General features: G+C 55.3%; 1 protein-coding gene across 2 annotated transcripts; it reads right to left on the bottom strand.

Annotated features, from left to right (window-relative positions):
• Nucleotides 1-1,342: 1,342 nt before the first annotated feature.
• SMO (smoothened, frizzled class receptor) lies at nucleotides 1,343-27,216 on the bottom strand. 2 transcript variants are annotated; one of them, XM_051848951.2, is made up of 13 exons: nucleotides 26,354-26,492; nucleotides 12,156-12,266; nucleotides 11,373-11,578; nucleotides 9,674-9,883; nucleotides 9,332-9,504; nucleotides 8,879-9,098; nucleotides 8,663-8,786; nucleotides 5,305-5,397; nucleotides 4,901-5,009; nucleotides 3,867-4,052; nucleotides 3,323-3,471; nucleotides 2,894-3,028; nucleotides 1,343-2,676 (listed from the first exon to the last, which is right to left on the bottom strand). In XM_051848951.2, exons 3-13 carry the CDS (start codon nucleotides 11,517-11,519, stop codon nucleotides 2,243-2,245), a joined length of 1,980 nt encoding a protein of 659 aa, XP_051704911.1. In that variant the 5' UTR covers nucleotides 11,520-11,578; nucleotides 12,156-12,266; nucleotides 26,354-26,492; the 3' UTR covers nucleotides 1,343-2,242. The 2 variants fall into 2 exon arrangements, with proteins under 2 accessions (XP_051704911.1, XP_002712105.2); XM_002712059.5 differs by lacking the exon at nucleotides 12,156-12,266 and having other exon boundaries at nucleotides 26,354-27,216.
• Between the last annotated feature and the right edge of the window lie 600 nt (nucleotides 27,217-27,816).

Here is a 27,816-nt window from a genome sequence, read left to right as displayed (position 1 = left end):
AAAAGGAAAGAAAAGAAACAGCCATGTTATCACTGAGAACAGCGGTGACTGCGAGAACAAGCCAGACAAACAAGCACGAGGAGACCTGGGGTGGCCGGGGGTGGGGGGGACACGGACAGAAAGGAAGATCGAGGGCCAGAGCCGAGCCGGGACCTGGTGGTGGTGGGGGGAGGCAGGAAGACCCAGCGCCCTGTGCCTGTCACTGGCTGCACCAGCTTCTTCCATACAGCCAGCTCCTCTCCTTGGCTCACTTTTTCTTTTTTTTTTTCTTTTCTTTCTTTCTTTTTTTTTTTTTTTTTTTTTGACAGGCAGAGTGGACAGTGAGAGAGACAGAGAGAAAGGTCTTCCTTTGCCGTTGGTTCACCCTCCAATGGCCGCCGCGGCTGGCGCACTGCGGCCGGCGCACCGCACTGATCCAAAGCCAGGAGCCAGGTGCTTCTCCTGGTCTCCCATGGGGTGCAGGGCCCAAGCACTTGGCCCATCCTCCACTGCACCCCCGGGCCACAGCAGAGAGCTGGCCTGGAAGAGGGGCAACTGGGACAGAATCCAGCACCCCAACCGGGACTAGAACCCGGTGTGCCGGCGCTGCTTGGCGGAGGATTAGTCTATTGAGCCGCGGCATCGGCCACACTTTTGCTTTCCAAATGAAGCCAGGTGCAGCAGTGCACAGTGGCTAACAGCCCGGGCCCCTGTCTGGCCCCCCAGCACTGCCATGTCTGTGAGGTCAATGGCAGGCTGCGGAGCCTCTGGAGCCTGATGGAGGGTCGGGAGTTGGAGCCTGTGAACACTTGAAAGCAGCAGAGTTGGTGACCAGCGTCCAGCAGTGCAAGGTGCCGGGGGCACAGGGGCACAATTGGCACCTCTGCCTCCTGCCGCCTGGTTCTGATCAGGCTGTGTGCCTCCGAATAAGCTGGCCAGGACTGCACAAGGCCCTCTACCCAAGGCGCCCCCCCTTTCCTCCATGGAGCTCCCTTCTCTAGAACTCTACGTCCCCAAACTCCGGTTCCCAAGCTGCCAGCAACATCTTGTGGGAGGAAGCCCCCTCTGGCTGGCGCAGGCAGCTGTGCAGAACACACCTGGCCCGCCTGACACCCCAGGTAAAGGGCCCAGGGGCGGGGCCTGGGGCTGCAACCCGGGAGACTCACTTCTGTCTCTCCAGAGGCAAGCTGCGTGCCTGTGCCCTGTGATCGGTGCCCAGCGAGGCAGCTGTGCCACGGGCATGCTTTTGTTCACATGGAGCCAACAGCCAGCGTGATAAGCTGACGTCAGACGTCTGTCGGCGGCGACCACGTTAGCTGTGGGAGGGCGTGGGCGACAAAAGGGACAGGGACCAGGCCGACGCTGAGTTTATACAAAAACCTTTTATTTACTGTTTATACTTCTCCCCTCCCCGTGCCCCTCACCTGGAACCCAGCCAGCTCCTAAGGCTTCCTGCTGTCTGGTTCTTCAGGGTGGGGCCTTGGGGACATGCTGGAGGCTGCGGAGACAGGACTCTCCCCGCCCACGTCGGGCAGAGCTGGAGGAAGCCTTCCTGCTGGCCTGAAGCTACCGCAGCTTGCTCAAGTCCAAGGCTCCGTCCCCGCTGGACAGACGCCAGCAGGAGATGCCGTGTCTCCCCTCGCAGCTTCCACCCCACGCCCGGCCGAGGCTCCAGGGCTGAAGCCAGGTGGCACCTGGAGACGGAGTTCCGCGGCCTGAAGCCACCCTCGGGAGGCCGGCCTGCTCTTACTGACACGCCAGGGTGCTGGAGATGGGAGGAAGGGTTTGGGCTTGGCGCCACCTGTTCAGAGAGGTCGCAGCCCCACAACCACGTGGAGGAGGAAGGCAGCCCTGTTCTCTGCCACAAGGGCTAACAACAGACCCTTTTGGTCTCAGAGGGGACACTCAGCACAGACAAGGGTCGCCAGCCTGCACCTGCCAGTCACAAGCCACACAGCCCCAACTCCAGCTACTGTCAAGGCTGCCTGCCAGGCGCCACCTCCCACAGGCTCTGCACACCTGGTGACCCCGTGGGAGATGGACGCTGTGTGCCAGGCACCATGAGTGGGGCCCAAGCCCTGTGCCCCGGGCCCTGCCCTGGGGTGAGGCCTGCCTGTGGGGATGTCATAGGCTCTTTGCCACAGTCCTGCTGCTCTGAGCCAGACACACACACAGCTCTCCTGGGAGGGTGCTCCCTGGGGACGGTTCTCAGGGAGGAAGAGGAGCCGCGGCCAGTACTTGCTCCAGGTCCGGCTGCGCAGGCTCAGAAGTCCGAGTCTGCGTCCATGAGCTCTGCCTCCATGAGGTTGGTGCGGGAGTGCATGGGCCCCAGGCCCTGGCGGCGGCCCTGAGCCCAGGTCGTGGGGGCCGGCACGCTTGGCAGAAACGGATCCTGCCGCAAACTGGACTCCGGGCAGAAGGGGCTGGAGACCAGGGTCCAGGCTCCCTGTCGGGAGGGCTCCCCGGTGCCCCAGGCACCTGCAGCCACCAGGCACTTGTGCCGGGGCAGCTGCGGCAGGCGCGGGACGGCGCTGGTGGAAGGGGCGGGCGCCGGCCGGTGCAGCTCCGGGGGCGGCCCCAGCGGGCACACCTCCTTCTTCCGCTTCCTCCGCTTCTTCTTCCGGCCCATGCGCTTCTCCAGCTCCGGGGAGATCTCGGCCTCCACCAGCCACAGGTTGGCGTGTTCCTCAGGGGGCACTGCGCAGAGAGGAGGGCACAGCTTGGCGCCCGGCTCGCTCCGTGCCCGCCACCCCTTCTCTCCGCACACCCCCTACACTGGGAGCTCCGGGGTCCACTACTCGGCCGCACACTCAGGTCCTCCCCTGGCCGCCCCTACTACCCCAGTGCCAGCCGGCCCAGCCTCTGTGCATCCTACGTGCATCCTGCCCTGCTACGGGAGCTTGGACCTTCATACCTGGCGTCGCCACGGGCGTGACAGACACATCCTGCGGCAGAATGGCTCCTCTCCGAGCCACCATCTTGGTGACGTGCTGGGCCCAGGCGGAGGAGACGTCGGCGGAGGGCTCGTTGAGGTCGAAGGCCAAGCCAGCTGTGGAGGGTGGGGAGGAGCAGAGGGGAGACGCATGACTCTGGGGCTCCTAGCAGGTTCCTCCTCCTCCAGCTGTTGGAGAAGGCTCGTCCTGCGCCCTCCGCCCCTAAAGACGGCGAGGCGAGGCCTGGCGGGGACCACCAGGCCTTGTGGAAGCCAGAAATCCAGTTCTTGGAACCCTGAGCAGCTCTGGCCCAGGGAGGGAAACTGGAGGAGCCAGAAGTGGGGAGAGAGAGGGAGGCGCGGGGCTGGAGCAGAGTGAGTGTCCACCCCAGCCTGGGGGCGGCGGCTTACCCACGGGCCCGTCATGGGAGACGGTGTGCATGCTGAAAGAGAGCTCCTGGCCCGGGTTCTGCAGCAGCTCGCGGCGCTTGGAGAAGGCCTTGGCGATCATCTTGCTCTTCTTGATCCTCTTGGGCTCGTCATCACTCTGCCCCGTCAGCCTGGGGGCGGGCACGGACAGGAGTTGGGGTGGGGTGGGGGATGGAGGCACGGCTCTCTGGAAAGGGAGGCAATCCCATTCCCTCCGGGGAAGGAGGCTCCCAAGGGGCCCTCAAAGACTGAGTGGATGCCTCCTCCACAAAGCAGGGGACAGGAAATGCAGGTCCCCGTGTGCCTGCCTCTAAAGCACTCGGCGGCTGTGGGCTCCACGCTTGGCCCTGGCCTCAGGCCGCCCACGAGCAGGAGGTGTCACCAGGGGGCAGTGGTGAGCCGCCAAGAAGGCAGCTTTGGGTTCTCAGCGTAGTGAAAAAGGGCTGCCCCAGGCTGGGCTGGAAGGAGGACAGGACAAAGCCCAAAGACAGGAGAGTGGGCGGGACAGGCTGGCTGCTGACCCCACCTGCACCAGGTGCGCCTCCAGATGAGTAGGGTGGCCTTGGTCCAGACCCAGGTGCTCATGGAAATGCCAGTTCCGAACATGGCAAACAGGTTGATCTTCTCCACCAGCAGGCTGGGGCGATTCTTGATCTCGCAGTCGGGGATGGGCTTCTTGGTGGGCAGCCCGATGGTCACATTGGCCTGGCACCTGCAGCGAGGGGCAGGGGTAGGCAGGTGAGGCGTTCTGAGGTCTCCCCCGCCCAGTGCCGAGGCTCAACCTTGGGCGCTCACTCATTAGAGTCTCCTGGGGAGCTTTTACTGCTGTCTGCGCCCCTCCCCAGGCAATTAAATCCAATCTCTGGGGCAGGGACCTAGACGGTGCTGTGGTTTAATCAAAACTCCCCGGCCTGGAAGCTGGAGCCTTTAAGAACAAGTCTGGGGCAGCCAGGGCAGGGAGTATCCCCTTTCAATGGATTTTTTTTTTTTTTTTTTTTTTGACAGGCAGAGTTAGAGAGAGACAGAAAGGTCTTCTTTCCGTTGGTTCATTGGTTCACCCCCCAAATGGCCGCTACAGCCGGTGCACTGTGCCGATCCAAAGCCAGGAGCCAGGTGCTTCTCCTGGTCTCCCATGGGGTGCAGGGCCCAATCACTTGGGCCATCCTCCACTGCCTTCCTGGGCCACAGCAGAGAGCTGGCCTGGAAGAGGGGCAACCGGGACAGAATCCGGCGCCCCAACCAGGACTAGAACCCGGTGTGCCGCTGCCCACAATGAGAAGGGGATTAACTCCTGCCATCTACACAGAGTCAGCCCGAGGAGCCAGACTCTGAAACGGCTCCCAAGCAGCCACGGACACAACAGGGAGAAAGCCCAAGGGGTGCGCAGGGAAGGGCAGGGGTGAGCAGGGACCTGAAGGCTGTTTGCCGGGTCTGGCAAAGTTCAAGGCCAGGTGGTGTATTGGGCACTCATGCCATCAGTGTCACCTGCGGTGTGAGGCAGGGCCCTGGCTGACGCAGCTCCCCCCACCGTGCCCTCCGAGCCCCCCCGCCCACACTCACAGCACGTAGTCCCGGAAGCTGCGCTCCCACTCAGCCTGGTTGAAGAAGTCGTAGAAGTGGCAGCTGAAGGTAATGAGCACGAAGCCAAAAGCCAGGAAACCGAAAATGCCTGCAGGAGACGGAGGCAGCACAGGTAGTCACTGAGCCTGTGCAGGGCTGGGGTGTCCGCCCAGTGGGCGGGAAGTCACCATGGGGAAGCACTCTGGCCCAAACTTGAACTTCTCCACCTGAGAAGGCCTCGTTTTGCCCCGCTACCCTCATCACCATCTACACACACGCCCCTTGTCCTCATCCCCATGGGAGCCAACTTGTCCCACTGACTGACTGCACCCAGAGGGCCCCAGAGCCCAGGAAAGGTCCCGGGTTGGCCCTGCCCTCAGACCAAGGTCCCAGGCGCCACTCACCCAGGCGCAGCATGGTCTCGTTGATCTTGCTCGCCGCCTTCTCGCTCAGCAGCCCGGGGTGGTTGCTCTTGATGGAGAACAAAGTCATGACTCCTGGACAGAAGGGGGAGCTCAAGCATTAGTGGGGGGGGGGGGGTGGCTCTGCTCGGAGGGCTGGGTGTCGGGGAAGGGTCCCGCGGCCCCGGGGTCCAGGTCTGATTGCATGTGTGCTGAGAAAGAGACGCTGGTGGCACATCTTCCATGGACGCGGGTGACTGGGAAGGAGCCCAGGCAGACGACTGAGAAGACAAAGCCGGGTCCTGATCTGCCTGCTGCTAAGTAACGTGGCCAGCTCCAAGCGCTTCGGACAGGGACTCACGAACAGGACCGGCAGGGAGCAGGTGTGTGCTAGTGTGATGCAGCTCCAGCCACCCAGATCTGGGTGCTGGTTTGAGTCCGACTGCTTGGTTTGGATGCAACTCCCTGCTAATGTGCCTGGGAAAGCAGTGGAGGGCAGCCCAAGTACTTGGGCCCCTGACACATGTTTGGGAGGCCAAGATGGAGTTCCAGGCTCTTGGCTTCAGCTTGGCTCCGCCCTAGCTGGTGCGGCCACATGGGGAGTAAGCCAGCAAGGGGAGCTCTCTTTCTCTTTCTTCCTCTCTCTGTTGCTCTGCCTTTCAAAAAAATCTTTTAAAAAATTTATTTATATATTTGAAAGGCAGAATTACAGAGAGGCAGAAACAGAGAGAGAGTGAAAGAGAGACCTTCCATCTGCTGGTTCACTCCCCAAATGGCTGTAATGGCCAGATCTGGCCTTTCTGAGCCAGGAGCTTCCTCCAGGTCTACCATGCAGGTACAGGGGCCTAAGGACTTGGGCCATTTTCTACTACTTTCCCAGGCCGTAGCAGAGAGCTGCATTGGAAGTGGAGCAGCCGGCACTCGAACAGGTGCCCATATGGGAGGCCAGCACTGCAGGCAGTGGCCTTACCCACTATAAATAAATAAATCTTAAAAACAAAAACAGGGTCTGGCATTGTGATTTAGCAGGTAAAGCCACCGTCTGCAATGCTGACTTCCCATATGGGCTCCATCCAATTGAGTCCCGGCTGTTCTATTTCCCATCCAGCTTCCTGCTAATGGCCTGGGAAAGCAATGGAAGACAGCCAATTACCTGGGACCCTATACCCAAGTGACAGACCTGGAAGAAATTCCTGGATCCTGGCTTTGTCCTGGTCCAGCCCCAACCATTGTGGCCATTTGAAGAATGAACCAGTGGATGGAAAATTACTTTCTCTCTCTCTTTCTCTCTTTCTCTCTCTCCCTCTCTATCAGGGCTGGCACTGTGGTATAGAAGGTTAAGCTTCCAACGGCAGTGCCAGCAAGACATGCAGATGCTGGTTCAAGTCCCAGCTGCTCCACTTCTGATCCAGCTCCCTACTAACACACCTGGGAAAGCAGCAGAAGATGGGCCAAGTGCTTGGGGCCCTATAACCAAGTGGGAGACTCAGAAGAAGCTCCTGGCTCTTGGCTTCCACCTGGCTCTTGGCTTCCACCTGGCTCAGCCCTGAAGTGAACCAGCAGATGGAAGATATATCTGCCTTTCTCTCTGTATCTCTGCCTTTCAAATAAATAATTTTTTTTTAAAAAGTAGCTATCAAATAAATAAAAATAAATCTTAAGAACAGAACTGTCAGATGAAAAATGAGCCAGATGCATAATTCAAATGCTCTTATAGCCACAGTAAAAAAGTCAAGAGAGGTGAGGCCTTTGGCCTAGTGGTAAAGATGCCTGCATTCCATATCAGAGAGTATGAGTTTGATGCCTGCCTCTGGCTCCCGACCCCAGCTTCCTGTTGATGCAGACCCTGGAAGGCAGCAGTGATGGCGCAGACAGCTGGGTTATCTGGGCTCCTGCCACCCACTGGGAGACCTGGATTGAGTTCCCGGCTCCCGGCTTTGGCTTTGGCCTTGGCTAGACTGCCACTCAAATTTTTAGAAAAAGTAAAAAGAAGTGAAACTAACTTATAATATTTTATATAAATGATACATTGGGGCCAGCACTGTAGGGTAGTAGGCTAAGCCTCCACCTGCGGTGCTGGCATCCCATATGGGTGCCAGTTGGAGTCCCTGATGTTCCTCTTCCTTTTTAATAGATTTATTAATTTATTTGAAAGGCAGAGTTACAGAGAAGCAGAGAGAGAGAGAGAGAGAGATCTATCCACTGGTTCACTCCCTGGATGGCCACAATGGCCAGAGCTGGGCCAATCTGAAGCTAGGATCCAGGAGCATTTTCCAGGTCTCCCATGTAGGTGCAGGGGCCCAAGGACTTGGGTCTTCTTCCACTGGTTCTAAGTCCATAGCAGCTCTCTGCTATGGCCTGGGAAAGCAGAGGAGGACAGCCCAAGTCCTTGGGCCCCAGCACCCATCTAGGAGACCTGGAAGAAGCTTCTGGCTCCTGGCTTTGGATCGGCTCAGCTCCAGCAGTTGTGGCCATTTGGGAAGTGAACCAGCAGATAGAAGACCTTTCTCTCTCTCTTCCTCTCTCTGTGACTCTGCCTCTCAAATAAATGAATAAAATCTTAAAAAAAAAAAAACCTGATATATCAAAATTAGTCATTTCAGCATATAATGCATATAGACACTATCACTGAGAAATCTCACATTTGAGAGAAGGAGCTGTGTCTTTGAAATACAGTGTGCATTTTGCACTTCTGCCACATGTCAGCACGGACAGCTTGTAATGCAGGCGGCCAGCACAAACCCAAGCACAGAGTGGAGCCCGCTCTGCTGAAAAGGGAGGAAGAGACAGGCTGACAGAAGGCTCCCAGCTCTGGGCGCAAACAAGAAAACCCGACAAAAAGGACTGGCAGGTTGAGACAGTGAAGCTGGAACAGCAAATCCAGCACGCTGCAAATACTGCCTGTGCACGTGCGGGTGTGAGCACGCACACACAAGCTTGTGTTGGGGCCGGGAAGGTGCAAACCATGCTCCTGAAACTGTTAAGTATACATGAGTGTGCACACACAGCCAAGACCCCTCTGGGTCCAGGTGGCCTGCGTAGGTCACACGAGATGCGCACCAGACACGTGCACCTGGCCAAGGACGGATGGGGGTGGAACCCAGCCAGCTGCCCTCCACACAGTGAGCCCTGGCCAAGGTTCTGAAGGAAGGGGTGCATTTCCTGTGGGCACTGGTGCTGTCCTGCAGCCAGTGCCTACTGCTGCATCTGCCTGCAGGCCCCCTCTTGGACCTGGCACCCAGGCCCTGCAGGAGCTAGCTGTGGTCCTGGGGAAGGCGGCAGGGCAGTAGCTTCCAGCAGCTACTCACACACAGCAGGTGCTCTGCTGCCTGCCCGGCCCCAGCCTGGTCCTCACTCTCACCTCGGATGAGGAAGTAGCCTCCCACGATCAGCACCAGGCCGATGGGGGCCAGCACGAAGCCGGCACGGTATCGGTAGTTCTTGTAGCCCACGAAACAGATGCCGCTCACAGAGTCCCCGTCCACCTGCGGCAGGAAGGGGAGGGAGGTCCAGTGGGCCGCTGGCCCCGCCCCCAAGCCCACTTCGCTTGAGACTCCCGCCCCTGCCAGTCACCTACCTGGGCCACAGCAAGGATGGCCACAGTGAGGACGAAGGGCAGGGACCACGTCAGCAGGTGGAAGTAGGAGGTCTTGCCCGAGAGAGGCTGGTAGGTGGTGCCCAGCGCTTTGAAGGAGGCGTGCCAGGCGTAAGTGAGGACCACAAACCAGACCACGCCAGCCATCAGGGCATAGTACACGATGACAAAGATGATGACGCAGGACAGGGTCTCATTGGAGCTGTGTGTGCACATGTTGGGTGTGACTGGGGAGGCCCCACTATGCTCCCTCTACCAGGTCTCCCTCCCACCCCACCCCCCCACCCCCCAGATCCCAGGCTGCTGAGTCAGGCCCGGTTCACAGGAGCTGGAGAAGAGGCCCCTGGGAACAGGTGCAAACATACAAGGTCCAGAGGCCGCAACCGGGTCATAGGACCGAGCTCCACCCTCCCCTCCGGGGCCCCGGTCACCTACGTGGGCTCCCCCAGCCTCATGGTGCCATCCGCCCGGCAGACGATCTCCCGGCGGGCCCCGTCCATGAACTGGGCCAGCCAGCCGATGCTGCCCACGAAGAAACACGCGTTGACGTAGAAGAGGATGACAGCAGGGTAGCGATTCGAGTTCCGCCAGTCAGCCACAAACGTGGCCTGGGAGAGAGAAGCAGGGCTGATCTGCTGCCGCGGCTGCCCTCATCTGAACCCAGCCCCTGCGAAAACGACCCTTTCCTGGGGTGCCCGTCCCCCCAAGGCCTCTTCTCTCCAGCGCCCCCCACGCCCCCGGGGCTCCCTTCCCACCACCGGCTGTCCCGCGGCTGACCAGGGTGAAGAGCGTGCAGAGGCCTGTGATGGCGCCAAAGGCGGCGATGTAGCTGTGCATGTCCTGGTGTTCGGCTTCGGTGTAGAGCGGGTTCTGACACTGGATCCCGCAGCCCTCCACGTCCTCGTACCAGCTCTTGGGGTTGTCGGTCCGTACCAAGGGCGCTTCGCACTGGCCCGAACTGTTGAACTTGATGTTCTGCACCTCGTTCTGGCATCCGGGGAGGGAGAAGGCAGCGCAAAGGAAGAGGTGGTTGAGGCGCGAGCCTTTCGCTTAGGAAAAGGTACCAGGCTAGCCTGGCACGCTGACCACAGACACGCTCCCGGGGCGTAAACGCCAGCCCTGCCGCTCGATGGCTGTGCAGCCTTGGGCAACTTGGGCGACCTCTCTGTGCCTCAGTTCATTCTCTAGAATAGTATAGCCCCACTGGGAGGTTTCCAATGACCAATTCAACCTTAGTCGCTATTGTGCTATTCAGATTTACCACTTCTTGCCTTATTTCTGGTAGTCTGAGTGCCATTAGAAATCTGCCCATGTCATCTGTGTATCCTAGCTTGTTAGTAAAACATTGTTCCCAATTTCTTAAAATCATTTTTATTTCTGTAAGCTCAATAGAATGACCACACTTTATCTCCTGATTTTAGCAGTTTGAATATTCTTTTCTTTCTTGGTCTAGCTAAAGGTTTTTTAACTTCGGGCTGAAATCTAGCAAGCTCACAAAATCTTCCAAAATATAGAAGATGAGGGAACACTTGCTAACTCGTTCTGTGAGGCCAGTGTTAAACTGAAACCAAATCCAGGGGCGGGCGCTGTGACACAGCAGGTGAAGCCACCGCCTACGGTGCCGGCATCCTATATCAGCACTGGTTCGACTCCCAGCTGCTCCACTTCCAATCCAGCTCTCTGCTATGGCCTGGGAAAGCAGCGGAAGATGACCCAAGTCCTTGGGCCCCTGCACACACATGGGAGACCCGGAAATAGCTCCTGGCTCCTGGCTTCAGATTGGCACAGCTCCGGCCTTTGCGGCCACCTGGGGAGTGAACCAGCAGATGGAAAATCTCTTTCTCTGTCTCTCTGCATCTGCCTCTGCGTAGCCCTGCCTTTCAAATAAATAAATAAATAAAATCTAAAAAAAATCAAATCCAGCAAAAACATCAGAAGAAAACTACAAACTAATACTTCTTTGCTTGTTTGTTTGTTTTTTAATAAAAAAGCCAGTAAAAGTGCTGGCTTCCTGAAATGATCTATGGGTTAAATGAATACTTGGATGTAAAATGCACATAATGGGGTCTGTTGTGCAGTAAATAATACTTAGTGTGGCTGCTATCATGGTCACTGTCATTATCATCATTGCCGCGCAGAGCTGCATGCACCCGCTGTCACGGTGTTTCCTGCTGATCGACCCGTGCACGCCTTGACCCCCACGCATTTGACAAACAACCTGAGGATAGGCGCCTGTCACCCCGACTCCCAAAAACTCGAACACCAAACCCAGTGGGTGCTCGAAACAGCTGTTGGCTGTGCGATCGTGAACCCCTGAGGGACTGGCTGGGTGGAGGGGCTAAAGCCTGGGTTTGTGGCCTCTGCTCGCCACGGCTGCAGACTCAGCTGTCCCGGGAAAGCTTTCTGCCGGGCCTTGCCCCATGCCTGCTCCAGCCCAGCCCGCAGGGCCCCGACCTCCGCCCCACAGGGCACTCACCGGGCAGCCTTCCGGAAAGTGGTCAGGGGTGCAGCGCAGGAAGTCGGGCCAGCCCCGCTCCCTCTCCACGATGGCGCAGGGGCCCCGGGTGGCCTGGCAGAGGGTGCGGCTGGGCAGCTCCACCCGGTCATTCTCACACTTGGGCATGTACACGGCACACAGCAGAGGCTGGATCACTGCCCAGCAGCGGGGGGCATTCCGGAGGCCTGGGGGATGGTGGCAGTGTGGACATACTGTGGGCAAGACCCCTCCTCCCTCTGACCCACAGACCGAGTGGCACCCCTCACCGCCCACCACGATGGGCACGACTGCTCAGACCCGCCAGGCACAGCGTTTCTCACCAGGGCATCCAGGTGGGACAGTCCTTTTGTGCTGCAGGCCTGTCGCAAGCACCCCCTGACCCTGCCCACTAGACACGGGGAGAGCCCTTGAGTCACTGGAACAACCAAAAAGCACCCACCCCCACTAGGGGCAGTGACTGCAGGACAGCCCAGGAATTTCTGGGGCGCTGCGGGTGCCGGCCCTCCATCAGGTCTCTTGTGTGTAATTCAGGGCCATGCGTGTCTCCTAATTCCACTAAGGTGATTCAAACGCAGTGGCTAACTCAAACACCCTGGCAGGGAGTGGCTGGGTCTCTGGCTGGGAGTCCAGGAGGGCGTTTCCCTTTCAAAGGCCTCTTCCGGGGGTGTGAGGGTCTGTGCAGCCTGCCCCCCACCCCAAGGCCCATTCCCCAGATGCCTCCCTTGCCCCTTGCCCAGACCCCCGAACCCGTGTTCCTCTTACCAAGCGGAGGTGAGAGACAGAAGAGGTGGGGGCTTAAGAAGTAGTCAGAGGAGCCAGGCACCCCAAAGCCAGAGGAGACAGGAGATCAGATGGAGAGAAACAGAGGAGGCTCTGTCCAGTGCAGAGGGAGGAAAGACGCTGTCAGCGGACAGAAGCAGGCGGGGGCTCCCGCACCCTCACCCCGGCCCAGGCCTCCACCTGCTCATCCCAGGGGCTACACTCCTCCGCCTCGAGCCCCTTCACCCCAGTCGAATCATCCCTGCCTCAGGAGCACCCACTTTATTTCCCAAGAAAGAAGGTGCACTGGGCAAATCTGAGAACGTGAGAGCCCACGTGGTGGCTGTGGCGGCACAGGCACCTGCTCTCTGAAAGGGTAAGGGGCACAGGCCTGTGCTCAGCCTGGCCAGGGGCCAAATCTTGGCACCACCATTTCCTGTTTGTGTGACCTTAGCTTCAATGCACTCATCTGTAAAATGGGCATCCCAGATTTACCTCGTGGCACTGTTGTACAGAGGGCGATAACTTGCTAAACACTCAGGCAGTAGCCCTGGGGAAACATTAGCTCTCACTGCTCTTGTCTGAGGCCTCTGACCACTCGCAGCTCTGTGTCCATCCCAGGTACAGAGCAAGCTCCTGCCAGCCCCGGCTGTCGCGGCCATCTGGGGAGTGAACCAGCGGATGGAAGACCTCTCGCTCTGTCTTTCCTCCTCTCTGTCTGCAACTATGCCTCTCAAAGTAATTAAATAAACTATTAAATGTTTATTAACCAATACCTTTTAGGTAGGGCAGGGAAGCTCCTTCCAGAGGAGCGTAAGGCAATTGATAACTATGTTGTGATGTTTCTGTTCTTTTGTGATATTGTGGTAACTTCAGCTTTTAAAAATGAGTAATTTGGGGGACAATCCAGCAGTACAGCCACTTGGGATCCCTGGGTCCCATATTGGAGAGTCTGGTTTGAGTCCCAGCTCCACTTCTGATCCAGCTTCCTGCTAATGTGCACCCTGGGAGGCAGCAGGTGATGGTTCAAGTTTTTGGGTCTCTGCCATTCACATGGGAGACCTGGCTGGAGTTGCTCCTGGTTTTGGCCTTGCCCAGACCCCAGCTGTTGCTAACATTTGGGGAATGAAACCGTGGATGACAAATTCTCTCTCTCTCTCTCATTCCACTTTTCAAATAAATATAATACACTTGAATCTTACAGTACAATTAAGAAGCCATGTGAGGGGGCCGGAACTGTGGTGCAGTGGATTAACGCCCTGGCCTGAAGCGCTGGCATCCTATATGGGTGCCGGTTCTAGTCCCGGCTGCTCCTCTTCCAATCCAGCTCTCTGCTGTGGCCTGGGAAGGCAGTAGAAGGTGGCCCAAGTCCTTGGGCCCCTGCACCCAAGTGGGAGACCTGGAAAAAGCCCCTGGCTCCTGGCTTCGTATTGGTGTAGCTCTGGCCATTGCGGCCAATTGAGGAGTGAACCAGAGGATGGAAGACCTCTCTCTCTCTCTGCTTCTCCTCTCTCTGACTTACAAATAAATTAATTAATTAAAAAAAAGAAGCCATGTGAGGAAAAAAATAAGGTAGATCCTTAGCCTCCTTTCTTACATAAAAGTAAATTCCAGATGGAACAAAAATAGCTAATTAAAAATAAATTACCGCCCTGTGGGTTCAACACACGGTTCTAACTCCTGACCCCAGCTTCTTGCTAATGCAGACCCTGGAAGGCAGCAGATGATAGCTCAAGTGGCTGGGTTCTTGACACCATGTGGGAGACCTCGTTTGCATCCCTGGCACCCAGCTTCAGCCTCAACCCAGCCCCAGCCATGTGGGCATCTAGGAAGTGAACCAGTGGATGGGAACGCCCTTTCGCTCTCTCAAATAAATAAGTAAATAAATAAACTTTTTAAAATTAAAGTATTGGGGTCTAGCGCTGTGGTGTAGTGGGTAAAGCTGCCACCTGTAAGTGCCATCATCCCATATGGGTACCAGTTCAAGTCCTGGCTGCTCCACTTCTGATCCAGCTCTCTGCTATGACCTGGAAAAGCAGTGGCAGATGGCCCAAGTGCTTGGGTCCCTGCACCCACATGGGAGGCCCAGGAGAAGCTTCTGGCTTCAAATTGACTCATCTCTGGCTGTTGCTGCCATTTGGGGAGTGAACCAGCAGATCTCTCTCTCTCTCTCTCTCTCTCTCTCTCTGCCTCCCTGTAACTCTGCCTTTCAAATTAATAACTAAGTCTTTAAAAAAATTAAAGTATTGGAATAAAAGACGGAAAATAATTTTTCAAAACTTGGAGAAAGCCTTTTTTTTTTAATAAAAGACTTAATTATTTTATTTGAAAGTCAAAGTTACAGAGAGAGAGAGAGAGAGAGAAAGGCAGAGAGAGAGAGATCAATCTTACATTTGCTGGTTCACTCCCTAAATGGCTGAGATGACCAGAGCTGGGTTATTCTGAAACCATGAGCCAGGAGCTTCTTTTGGGTCTCCCATGTGGGTGCAGGGGCCCAAGCAGCTAGGCCATCCTCCATTACTCCCCCGAGCATTAGCAGGGAGCTGGACCTAAAGTGGAGCAGCTCAGACTTGAACCAGCGCCCATATGTGGTGCCAGCGCTGCAGGGGGTGGCTTAACCCGCTACACCACAGTGCTGGCCCTGAGAAGGCCTTTTAAACCATGACATGAAATCTATAAACCATGAAATAAAAGAGGGAAAGAAAACATGCAAAAGAAAAATAGATAAATTCAGTAGGGCAGAAGTCATAGGAAAAGCAAGAGACTGAGGAAACACATTTCCAATGCATATCACAGGTGGAGAGCTTACTTCCTTCTATGCATAAAGCTCACCCAAGTCACTAAGAAGTGCATAACCCAGTGGAAAGATGGGCAAACGACAAACAGAGCCTTTCCCACAGAGGAAATACAAATGGCCTTTAAAAGCAGAAAGAGACTCAACCAGACTCCTAATAAAATAAATGGGACATAAAACTACAATGAGATGTGATTTTTTAAAATGTTGATTCATTCTCTTCTACTTGAAAGGCAGAAAGAGAGATAGAGCGATATCTTCTGCAGCTGGTTCACTCCCCAAGTGCGGGCAACAGCCAGGGCCAGGCCAGGCCACAGCGAGGAGCCCAGAACTCAATCCGGGTCTCCCACAAAGGTGGCAGGGACCCAGGCACTTGAGCCATCACTGCTGCCTGTAGGCTCCACCAACAGGGAGGTGAACTGCAGGCAGCGTGCCGGGCACTCGGGCCGCGATGCTGGTGTTACGGGCAGTGGCGTAACCCACTGCACCGCAAGTTTCTAACTTTTAAAATGATAAAGTTGAAAACACAGTATTGTCAAGAGTATTAGGGAAAATTGGTCCATTTATATGTTGGTGGTAGGAACAGAAATCAGTAAATGTTTGTGGAGACCGTATGGCATGATCTGTCAAGATTTTATATGAGCAATTCCACTTCATATGTTCCTAAAGATAATATACAACATTATTCTCTTAACACTATAGCAGCAAACGAGTAGAAACGGCTTGAGTCCATACCCATCAACAGGAGACCAGCTAAATAAAATAGCATACATCAATATAATAGGACAATATTCAGGGCTACAAAATGGGCACTGAAATGGAATGAGGTCCACTATGAGTTATTAAACAAACTCAGTGGCGTGGAGATCAGTCCTGAGAGTGTGGTGCGGGTTGGGAGAGGGAGGAATGACTAAGGAAACATTGTATCAGGACTCACAGCCACATTGCTAAAGGGGATACCCAAAACAATGTTAACCGCTGCCTCTGGGGAGGGAAAATGAGTAGCTGGAAGCAGAAATAGGATATAACTTATTTTATGGGGCCTGATGCTGTGGTACAGTGGTTTAAGAAGTTGTCTGCAGCACCGGCATCCCAAATGGACACCAGTTCAAGTCCCAGCTCCTCCATTTCCGATCCAGCTCCCTGCTAATGCACCCTGAAAAACAGTAGAAGATGGCCCAAGGGCTTGGGCCCCTGCACCCATGTGGGAGACCCAAAAGAAACTCCTGGCTTTAGCCTGGCCCAGCCCCAGCCATTGCAGCCATTTGGGGAGTGAGCCAGCAGATGGAAGATTCTCTCTCTCTCTGTCTCTGTAACTCAGGGACCTAATTGCCCCAGTCATTACCACTGCCTCCCAAGGTCTGCACTAGCAGGAAGCTGGAGCCAGAAGTCAGTGCTGGGAAGCCAATGTGGGAAACCAGCTTCTCAACCCAAATGAAACTGCCTCAGAACAGCCAGCTTGCTAAATCCCTGCCCCCACAGACTCTTAAAAATGTTTATTTATTTATTATTTTCATCTACTTGGAAGGCAAGGGACAGAGAGAGAGAGAGAGCGAGCAGACAGAGAAAATGACCTTCCATCTGCTGGTTCACTGCTCAATGCCTGCAACAGTCAGGGCTGGGCCAGGCTGATGTCAGGAACCAGGGCCAGGAGCTCCATCCGGGTCTCCCGTCTGGGTGGCAGGAGCCCAAGGACTTGGGTCATCCTCCACTGCCTCCCAGGCACACTAGTAGGAAGCTGGATTGGAAGCTGAATAGCCAGGAATCAAACCAGGCACTCTGATACGAGATGGGGGCAGTACAAGACACAGCTCACTCCACTGCACCACCACAAGCCAGCAAAATCAGATATTTCTGATGCAGAGATCTCAAAATATTGTAGGTGCTCATTACCACCGCGACATTATAGTGGTTATTAAGCCTGCACTGAATCTTACTTATGTGTTAATAAAGACCCTCACATATACTTCATTAGGCATCATACTTGTTTTTTAATATATTGGATAACTGTATTTAAAGAGAATTCACGTCCTTGGTAATTCTACACACTTTTAAAAAATCCTATGTGCTTTACTCTATGAATTTAAAAAACGCTATGTTGATCAGAGTGACTAAAAGGTCCAAAGCTCAAAGAAAGTCTAGAACCATGCTACACAGATAAAGTAACGGAGCCGGTGTGAAATTGGCGAGGGGTCAGCAAACAGACCATGGGACAGGAAAAGGACCTCAGAAATAGACACATGTATATGACTTCTAGAAAAATTGTGGAAAAAAACACATTATTTTTTGAGATTCATTTATTTGAAAGGCAGAGAGAGAGAGGGAAGGAGGGAGGAGGGAGGGAGGAAGATCCTGTCTGCCAGTTCACTCCCCAAATGGCCATAATAGCCGGGTCTGGGCCAGGCTGAAGCCAGGAACCAGGGCCAAGAACTCCTCCTTGGTCTCCCATGTGGGTGGCAGAGGCCCAAGTACTTGGGCCACCATCTGCTGCCTTCCCAAATGCATTAGCAGGAAGCTGAATCAGAAGCAGCACAGCCAAGACTCAAACCAGTGCTCCTAGATGGGAGGCCAGCTTGGCAAGGGGAGGTTTAACCCACTGGATCACTCGGCCCTAAAAAGATATTCCTTTTAGGCTGGCGCCGCGGCTCAATAGGCTAATCCTCTGCCTGCGGCGCCGGCACCCCAGGTTCTAGTCCCGGTCAGGGCGCCGGATTCTGTCCCGGTTGCCCCTCTTCCAGGCCAGCTCTCTGCTATGGCCCGGGAGTGCAGTGGAGGATGGCCCAAGTCCTTGGGCCCTGCACCCGCATGGGAGACCAAGAGAGGCACCTGGCTCCTGCCTTCGGATCAGTGCAATGTGCCAGCTGCAGCAGCCATTGAGGGGTGAACCAACGGCAAAGGAAGACCTTTCTCTCTGTCTCTCTCTCTCACTGTCCACTCTGCCTGTCAAAAAAATATATATATATTCCTTTAGACAAATGATGTGGGAAAACATCCATATGAAACTAGAGATCTACAAAACTCAACTCCAGGTGAATTATATGGCTGAAATGATAAGAAAACCTATAAAGCTTTTTATAGCTTTTTTTATCAGCTTCACGCTGATCCGAAGGCAGGAGCCAGGTGCTTCTCCTGGTCTCCCATGGGGTGCAGGGCCCAAGCACTTGGGCCATCCTCCACTGCACTCCCGGGCCATAGCAGAGGGCTAGCCTGGAAGAGGGGCAACTGGGACAGAATCCAGCGCCCCGACCAGGACTAGAACCTGGTGTGCTGGCGCCGCAGGCGGAGGATTAGCCTATTGAGCCGCGGCGCTGGCCAAACCTATAAAGCTTTTTTTTTTTTTTTTTTTTTTTTTGACAGGCAGAGTGGACAGTGAGAGAGAGAGAGATAGAGAGAAAGGTCTTCCTTTTGCCGTTGGTTCACCCTCCAATGGCCACCGCGGCCGGCGCGCTGCGGCCGGCGCACCGCGCTGATCCGATGGCAGAAGCCAGGAGCCAGGTGCTTTTCCTGGTCTCCCATGGGGTGCAGGGCCCAAGCACCTGGGCCATCCTCCACTGCACTCCCTGGCCACAGCAGAGAGCTGGCCTGGAAGAGGGGCAACCGGGACAGAATCCGGCGCCCCGACCGGGACTAGAACCTGGTGTGCCGGCGCCGTAAGGCGGAGGATTAGCCTAGTGAGCCGCGGCGCCAGCCCAAACCTATAAAGCTTTTAAAAGATAACACGAGAGCATTTTATCACTTTAGAGTAAGAAAATATTTTTTAAACAAGACACAATAAGCATTTGTAAAAAATTTGATAAGTGACTACATTAAAGTTCAGAACGTCAGGGTGGGTATTTGGCCTAGCAGTTAAAATCCAGGTTGGGACATATATCCTGTATCAAGGTGCCTGCGTTCAAGTGCCAGCTTCACTCTGGATTCCAGCTTCCTGCTAATACCCCCTGGGAGGCAGCAGGTGATGGTTCAAGTAGTTGTGTCCCTGACACACACGTGGGAGACGTGGACGGAGCTCCCAGCCCTGGCTCTGGTCTAGCCCAGACCTGGCTGTTGAGGGCATTGGAGGAGTGGACAACTGGGGGATGAGAATGTGCTCTCTCTCACTCACTCTCTCCTATTCTTCCTCCAATAAAATAAATAAATAAAATAAATAAATATATAGATATAGATATTTTAGCAAATTTAGAACTTCTATTCAACAAAAGATTCAAAAAGAATGAGAGGGCAATCCACAAAATAAAAGATAGTGCGATGGGGCTGAGGCTGTGGCACAGTGGGTTGAAGCCCTGGCCTGTAGTGCCAGCATCCTATATGGGCACTGGTTCCAGTCCTGGCTGCTCTACTTCCAATTCAGCTTCCTGATAATATACCTGGGAAAGCAGCAGAGGATGGCTCAAGTCCTTGGGCCCCTGTACCTGCGTGGGAGACCCAGAAGAGGCTCCTGGCTTCAGATTGGCACAGCTCCGGCCGTTGCAGCCGGTTGGGGAGTGAACTAGCGGATGGAGGACCTCTCTCTCTCTCTCTCTCCCTCCCTCCCTCCCCCTGTCCTCTCTCTGTGTAACTCTGATTTTCAAATAAATAAATAAATTTTTTAAAAAAGAGAGAGACATATTTATCTTCTTTCTATTACCTGAAAGGTTAAATAAATAACACAGAATGGTCTTTAGTAATATTTCTGAAGCAAATGAATAAATTTGATAGTCAAGGTAATTAAAAAAAAAGATACTGGGATTGGCACTGTGGTGAGGGAGGTTAAGCTTCTGCCTGCAACACTGGCATCCCATATGGGCAGCAGTTCGAGTTCCAGCTACTCTACTTCCTATCCATCTCCCTGCTGATGGCCTGAGTAAGCAGTGAGAGATGGCCCAAGTGCTAGGGCCCCTGCACCCTTGTGGGAGACCTGGAGAAGACACTTCCTTTTTATTTTTAAAGATTTATTTTATTTATTTGAAAGAGTTACAGAGAGAGGTAGAGACAGAGAGAGAGGTCTTCCATCTGCTGGTTCACTCCCTAGATGACTGCAATGGCAGGAGCTGCACCAATCTGAAGCCAGGAGCTTCTTCTGGGTCTCCTACGTGGGTGCAGGGGCCCAAAGACTTAGGCCATCTTCTACTGCCTTCCCAGGCCATAGCAGAGAGTTGGATCAGAAGAGGAGCAGCCGGGACTAGAACCGGCGCCCATATGGGATGCCAGCACTTCAGGCCAGGGATTTAACCCGTTGCGCCACAGCGCAATGTACACAATTAATACAAGACTTCCCTAGCATATATGAAGAACTCCTACAAAGCTTACAAAAATGACAGGTGACCCTATTAAAAAAAAAAAAAGGACCATAGATTTGAATAGATACTTCCCAAAAGAAAAAAAAATCCAAATGGCTAATAAACACCTGAAATACTGCTTACTTCCACTAGTAATCAGGGAAGTGTGATTGAAACTGCAAATATACCCCGCAACATATTCACCAGAGTGGCAGAAATGTAAAGGTTGACAACAGCAACTATCAGGGATGAGCTGGACCACTTATGACTTTATACACAGCTTTTGGGGACCTAAGTCAGTGCAACCACTTTGGAAAACAGTTTGGTGCAAGATGAAGGTACTATTCTCTAGCAACCCAATTTCTTAAATATGGATCTGAAAAAACTTAGGCCAGCCACTCAAAGATATACCAAAAAAAAAAAAAATTCACAGTAATGTCATTCACAGTGAGCAAAAATTAGAGACAATTTAAATATTGTACAAAATGGATAAATAAACTGTACGATATTCATTCAACGGAATACTACTCAGCAATGAGATGAACTGCAATGCATGGAAGAATGTTACAAAATAACATGGAGTCAAAAAACATGGCAGGGGCCGGTGCTGTGGCATAGTGGGCTAAGCCTCCACCTGTATCCCATATGGATGCTGGTTCTACTTCCAGCTGCTCCTCTTCTGATCCAGCTCTCTGCTATGGCCTGGGAAAGCAGTGGAAAATGGCCCAAGTGCTTGGGCCCCTGCACCCATGTGGGAGACCCAGAAGAAGCTGCTGGCTCCTTGGCTTCAGATCAACTCAGTTCCAGCCATTGCAGCCATTTGGGGAGTGAACGAGTGGATGGAAGACCTTTCTCTCTGTCTCTCTCACTCTGTGTGTCTGCAACTCTACTTCTCAAATAAATGAAATCTTTAAAGAAAAAAAAAATGACAGATGGGGCCAGCGTTGTGGCACAGTGGGTTAAGCCACTGCCTGCAGTGCCGGCATCCCATGTGGGCGCAATTTCGAATCCCAGCTGCTCCACTTCTGATCCCACTCCCTGCTAGTGCACCTGGGAAAGCAGCAGACAATGGCCCAAGTACTTGGTCCCCTGCACGCACATGGGAGACCAAGATGAAGTTCCTGGCTCCAGCCTGGTCCAGCCTCAGCTGCTGTGGCCATTTGGGGAGTAACCAGCAGATAGATAGAATCTCTCTCTCTCTCTGTCTCTGCCTTTCAAATTCAATAAACAAAGAAAAGATACAGTTCTTTATTATTTGGTCCCTTTGTGTTTAGGGCAGTTTCCTGTGTACATGCTATATTTCACAATTAACGTGTCAAATATCAGCAACAAAAAATGACAACTGGGACCTGTGGGCACTTTTCTGCATTTTATACTATGTCCCCCAAATATACATATTAACTGGTGCTGATCATCAGCCAGGTTTAATAACCTTAAAGAAAATTTCCTGAATCTGCTCCCTGCAAATAACTCACTGTCACCCATCACCGATGACATCCCCCCCCAGCTTCTCTGTCCCTTTCTGCCTGGCTGTCTGCACCCCTGCTAGGGGACAGGGCCACACCCCTGCACACACAGAGCACCGTGGCGGTGCACAGAGCCACGCGCCGGCTCCCAGGGATCTGGCTCCCTTGCCGGCTGCAGGCCTCTCTGCCTCTTGCCCCGTTCACTAAACCCCATTTGGCCAAAGGTGAACCACAGACAACAGTCTGCTTGTCTGGTGAGCCTGGAACCCAGCTGAAACGGGAAGAGATGTGGAACTGCTGATGTCCAAGTCTAGAGAGAAGAAAGACACAGGAGAGACCAGAGCTCCACCCAGACCCGGAAGTCAGGCCAAGCTGGGCCCGCGAAGCTCACAGTGTCCACCTTTCTCCAGCAGCTTCTATCCACAGACCTGCTGGGAATCTCCTCCTGGACATCCAAGGAGCACCCCTAACTCACGCAGTCCAAGCCGAAGCCATGCCGTCCTCCTCAGCCTGCTCCTGCGCGAGCATTTTCTGTCCAGGGCAAAGGGATGGACACCGCCTCCCCTCCCAGCCCGGCTCCTCCTGCCCACTCACACCCCGCAGCCAACTCAGCACCAAGTCTTCCTGGCTCTGCCTCGGATCTGTCCACGCCCTCCCTGCTGCCACCCGAGTCCTGACCACGGCAGCTCTCACCTACACTGCTCCAGCCACTCAGGGCCTGCAGCCGGCTGCAGGCCGTGCCTGCTCCCCTGGTCTCTCCATGCAGAGAGAGCATTCTGGAGGGCAAATGTCTCTGCCTGCTTAAAGCCTCCAGTGGGGCAGGAGGTGAAGACACGTTAGGATGCCCCCAAATCCAGATGCTTGGGCTCAGTTCCCAGTGCCAGCTCTGGCTCCTGACTCCAGCTTCCTTCTAATACTCGCCCTGGGAGGCAGCACATGAGGGTTCAAGTAGCTGGGTCCCTGCCATCATGTGGGAGACCTGCATTGAGTTCCAGCTCCTCCTCCGGCCCTGGCCCAGTTCCAGTTGTGGACATTTGGGGAGTGAACCAACAGATGAGAACTCTGTGTGTGTGCATGTGTGCACGCCCGCCACTCAAATAGATAAATAAGCCTTTGATGGCTCCTTATCAACCTCTGAATAGCATCTAACCTTAACATGGGGAACTCATCCCTTTTCTTTCTAATTCTTTAGGTCTTATTTTGACAGTTCTACCCCTCACATGCTATGGTCCAGATCTACTCTCCACTTCTTAGGCTTCTTTAAAATGACCTGGCCCTCCTGCCTCCATACCTCTGTACATACTACTCTCCTCTTCTTACCCTTCCCTCTCTGAGCCTCCGGAGGCCAGGTAATTTCTGTTTATGTCTCAAGTCATGGGATGGGTAGCAGTGCCTCAGGAGACCTGCCTTGGTGCGGGAAAGCCATCGGCGCTCCTGCAGCACCCCACAACGTCACAGTGTCTTTCACAGTATTACTAACGTGAAGCACCTGTCTTCCTTGTGACAGCAAGAATCATGTTTCTGATCTTCAGCTTTATATGCCCAGAACCTGATCCAGGATGTGACCTAGAACAAGCACTGAACACACAAGTGAGGGGCCGGCGCTATGACACAGTAGGTTAAGCCCTCCACATGCGGCACCAGCATCCCATATGGATGCTGGTTCGAGACCTGGCTGCTCCACTTTCAATCCAGCTCCCTGTTAAGGGCCTGGGAAAGCAGTAGAAGATGGCCCACATCCTTGGGGCCCTGCACCTGCACGGAAGACCCGGAAGAAGCTCCTGGCTCCAGATAGGCCTAGCTCCAGCCTTTGTGGCCATTTGGGGAGTGGATGGATGTCTCTCCCTCTCTCTCTGTCTGTAACTCTGCCTCTCAAATAAATAAATAAATAAATAAACAAATCTTAAAAAAAAAAAAAAAAACTGAGTGGATGAGTGGGTGGCCGTGAACTCAGTTTGCTGAGGCTTTGCAAGGGTGAAAAGCACCTTGCTACCCTCAAAATTTTGCACAGATGAAGGTAACCTACATCACTCACAAAAACCTCCAAGAGCCGGTGACACGGACCATGGCTAACACCAAATCCTTGGAGCACAAACCGCCAGCCAGTGGCTCCCAGATGAAGCCAGCGCCGTGATTCTCACAGGTGGTTCAAATTCACTCTCCTCACCCACTGACCCAGCTCACGCCACCATCTGCTTCTGGAGGGACTTCACAGAATGCCAAGCAGAGAGACCAAAGCAGAAAGGGTGCAACTGAACACACAGCACAGCAGGACTGAGCTGAAGGACCGCGGATGGTGGCAGCTCCAGCTCCCTGTTAATAATGTACTTGGGAAAGCAGCGCAAGATGGCCCGAGTTCCTGGGCCACTGCACCCATGTGGGAGACCTGATGAAGTTCCTAGTTCCTGACTTTGGCCTGGCCCAGTCCCAGCTATTTTGGCCATTTGGGGAGTGAACCAGCAGATGGAAGCTCACTCTCATGTGCTCTTTCTCTCTCTCTCTGCCCTTCAAATAGATAAAATAAATCTTTAAGAAAAAGGAGAGGGCTGGCGCTGTGGCTCAATAGGCTAATCCTCCGCCTGCAACACCGGCACATCGGGTTCTAGTCCCAGTTGCTCCTCTTCCAGTCCAGTTATCTGCTGTGGCCTGGGAGGGCAGTGGAGGATGGCCCAAGTCCTTGGGCCCTGCACCCGCATGGGAGACCAGGAGAAGCACCTGGCTCCTGGCTTCAGATCAGCGTGGTACGCCAGCCGCGGCGACCATTAGGGGGTGAACCAACGGCAAAGGAAGACCTTTCTCTCTGTCTCTTTCTCTCACTGTCCACTCTGCCTGTCCCAAAAGAAAAGAAAAAGGAGAGAGAACAGTGACCTCCTATTCCTGGGCTCGGTGTTGGTTCCTCTGCAGCATCCCGCAGGCACAGCCAGTGAGATTCGAACCTGTGCAACCAGCAGATGGTTCTAACTCATCTACTGTGCCTGCTCAGTAGCTGCCCTCGGGAGTAAGGGCTGGGCAGACGGTAACCGCTGGCAGGCGGCATCACACACGCACGCAGCCTGGGAGAATTCCACCGTAGGTCTCATCTCCTAGTGTCAGCTACTCAGCACTGGGTGAGCTTCCGATGCTCAGACACCCACCCACACAGCTTTTTCCAAAACACAAGTCTTGCTTCAGGTGGTACGCTGAGAAACCTTGCTTAAGCTTGCTTTCCCATTCTGTTTTTACTCTTTCAGTCCTCTACAGATACGAATTAGATCCTGGACATTGCTATAGGTTCTACATTTGTGCAAGCAGATAATCATAAAAGGAGGCACCTATTAAAATCACATGGACCTTACATTATGGTAGGTTAGATTTCTCGAAGCTACTATTGATTACACACGTTTTCTGCCTTCTATGCCTATTTTAAAACCTGATCCCCCTGGGCCAGCCCTGTGGCTCACTAGGTTAATCCTCCAGACTGTGGCGCCGGCATCCCACACGGGCACCGGGTTCTAGTCCCAGTCGCTCCTCTTCCAGTCCGGCTCTCTGCTGTGGCCCGGGAGGGCAGTGGAGGATGGCCCAAGTGCTTGGGCGCCTGCACCCAAGGAAGTAAGAAGCAAGAAGCATCCGGCTCCTGGCTTCAGCGTAGCTCCGGCTGTAGCGGCCATTTGGGGGGTGAACCAACTGAAGGAAGACCTTTCTCTTTGTCTCTCTCACTGTCTAACTCTATCTGTCAAAAACAAAAAAAACAAAACCTGATCCCCAGAGAGCCTGCAGCTCCACGTCACAGGTACCATCCTCCAAGTTCCTCCTCTAGCATCTGCACCAAGCCAGAAACCTGATGGCCTTGGCCAACATCCGGCAGAGGCTGAGCACTCCAGTGGCCAAGCGTTAGGGAGCGTCTCACCAGCCACCTGGCACCCCAGGCCTGTCAACAGGCGATGTGCTCCAACTCCTGCCTTTCTTTCTCTCACATGGGTTTGGAACCTTACTGCCACTTTCCTTGCCTGGGACAGCATGCCAGAGGGGAGCTAACCCGCAGCACCCACGATTGGGACTGGGTTCAGTTTGCAGAAGGGCGGCTCCGAAAGGCTTAACCACCAGAGAGGTGGCCGCGGCTCCCATCTCCCAGGCTCAATCTCCTTCTGAGGATCCAATTTCCAAGAGCACACCGACATTTGTGAGAACTGCCATATGCCTTCCTAACTCTGGCATGGACCAGAGTCCCCATTTCTCGGATGAGGAAAACTGAAATCTCCCGCGAGTGCAGGTCAAACTCACAGTTCCCCACAGCAAGAGTTCCAGAACCTTCCGGGTCTGCTTGCTTCTTCATCACCACGGGGGTTCTTTTCCTTCACGAACCTCTCTCGGTTCTTCCCCCCATCTCTCTCCCTCCAAATGCCTCAATCTTTTCCGACCCCCATCACGCCCTTCTTCCTCCCCAACTCCAAGGTCAAACACCTCCTCAGACCCCCAGGGGCTGCTTCCCGAGCAGGTGGGCAGCGCCCCTTTTTAAAACCGGCCCCGTCCCGGAGCCCCCCCCCCCCCAGCCCTGCAGCCCCTCCCCCGGCTCTGGCTCACTCCTCCGGCTCGGGCCCTTTGTGACCCGCTTCCTCCACCTCCTCGCCTTCCCCTAGCCGTGGCCGAGGGTCCCCTCCTGCCCCGCGCTCTCGCCCGCGACGCCCCCTCGCCCCGCTTGCAGCTTACCGGACCAGAGCACCAGCTTGCCGTGCGCTTCCTCCTGGGAGTCGGAATCCCCGGCCAGCAGCGTGGAGGTGGCGCCGTAGGGCAGCGCCGAGCCCAGGCACACGTTGTAGCGCAGCGGCTCGCAGTGCGCGGCCCGGCCGCAGCGGCTCAGCAGCGGAGGAGGGCCCGTGGCCGCCGCGCTCCTCCTCGCGCTCCCGCCGGCGCCGCGCGGCCCAGGCCCCGTCGCGTTCCCGCTCCAGGCCGCCCCCCGGCCCGGGGCCCCCAGCAGCAGCAGCAGCCCCAGCAGCAGGAGCTCCGGCCCCCGCGCAGGGCGGCCAGCGGCCATGGCCAAACCCGCCAACTCAGCAGAAGCCCCGGCGCCCCTCGGCCACACGCACGACTCTGGGGGCCGTGGAGGCGGCTCAGGCGGCCTGCGCGCCCCGCGAGTCCCGGGCCGAGCCCCCAGCGACGCTCCGCGCGCCCCGGCTCCTCGGCGCCCAACTTCGCCAACTTTGGAACCCGGGGCCCATGTTGGGCGGCGGAGGCCCGGGCGGGGACACACAGCTCCGCTCGCCCTCGCCCGGCAATCCACAAAGTCTTCAGCCCCGGGCCCCCCCTGCACCCCCTTTCCCCAGCACCATTCCTTCTCCCACCGCTAAAATCGACTCCCGGCCCCGCGGGGGAGGCGAGGCGCGAGCCGGGGGTACGGCACCAGCTCCCCGGCTCCGCCCCGCGCCAGCCAGCGGCCCAGCCACCGCCTCCGCCCGAGCGCGCCGCAGCCCCCCGAGCTCTCCGTGCCGACTCCCCGGCTCCTTTGTTGCTTCGGCTGGCCCCGCTCTCTGGAATGCACCGGCCGCGCCGAGCCAAGCCCGCCCGCCGGGGCTGGAGGAGGGACTGGGGCGGGAGGGGCGGGAGGGGCGGCTGGGGAGGAGGAGCGCTAACGTCGGCTTCCCCGGCGCTCCGAGGGGCCCGCGCTGGGGGGACCCGGGGACCCCGCTCGCCGCCGCCCGGGTCGCCGAGGGGAGAGACGCGGGTGGAAATCGGGGCTCGGAGTTGCAACAAAAGCCTTGGCGGGCGCCTGGATGATGGGGCTGCGGATCGTGCGTCCGAACCAGCAGCCTGCGGGGAGCGAACTTGTCTCCTGGTTCGGGCTGGGAGAGACCGGGGATGCCTGCGGGTGGCGGGCCCGGTTCCCCAGCTCCGCGAGGCTTTCTTGCTTTGGGGCAGCTCTTTCAACTCCTCTCTGCGCCTTAACGAGAAGAACCTAGGTTTGGGTTTCTCGCCTCTGCAAATCCTAACAGCTCCGGACCTGTGTGGGAGCTGACCTCAGAGCCACTCGCGGTGGGTGGGTGCTGGGTGGGCGGCTGTTACCCGTGGGAGCCGGGCTTTGGAACCAGACGTGCCAACATCAAGGTTGATGGTCACAACCGTGCGAAGTGTCTGAACTCTGGTTCCCAGCCACCGGCCCTGGCACACTCTTGCAT

The sequence above is a fragment of the Oryctolagus cuniculus genome, chromosome 3, assembly GCF_964237555.1.
Source record: "Oryctolagus cuniculus chromosome 3, mOryCun1.1, whole genome shotgun sequence".
In the NCBI taxonomy this organism is placed as follows: Eukaryota; Metazoa; Chordata; class Mammalia; order Lagomorpha; family Leporidae; genus Oryctolagus; species Oryctolagus cuniculus.
The sequence above is the reverse complement of the archived record's forward strand: the minus strand, read 5'-3'. Positions and strand labels throughout refer to the sequence as shown.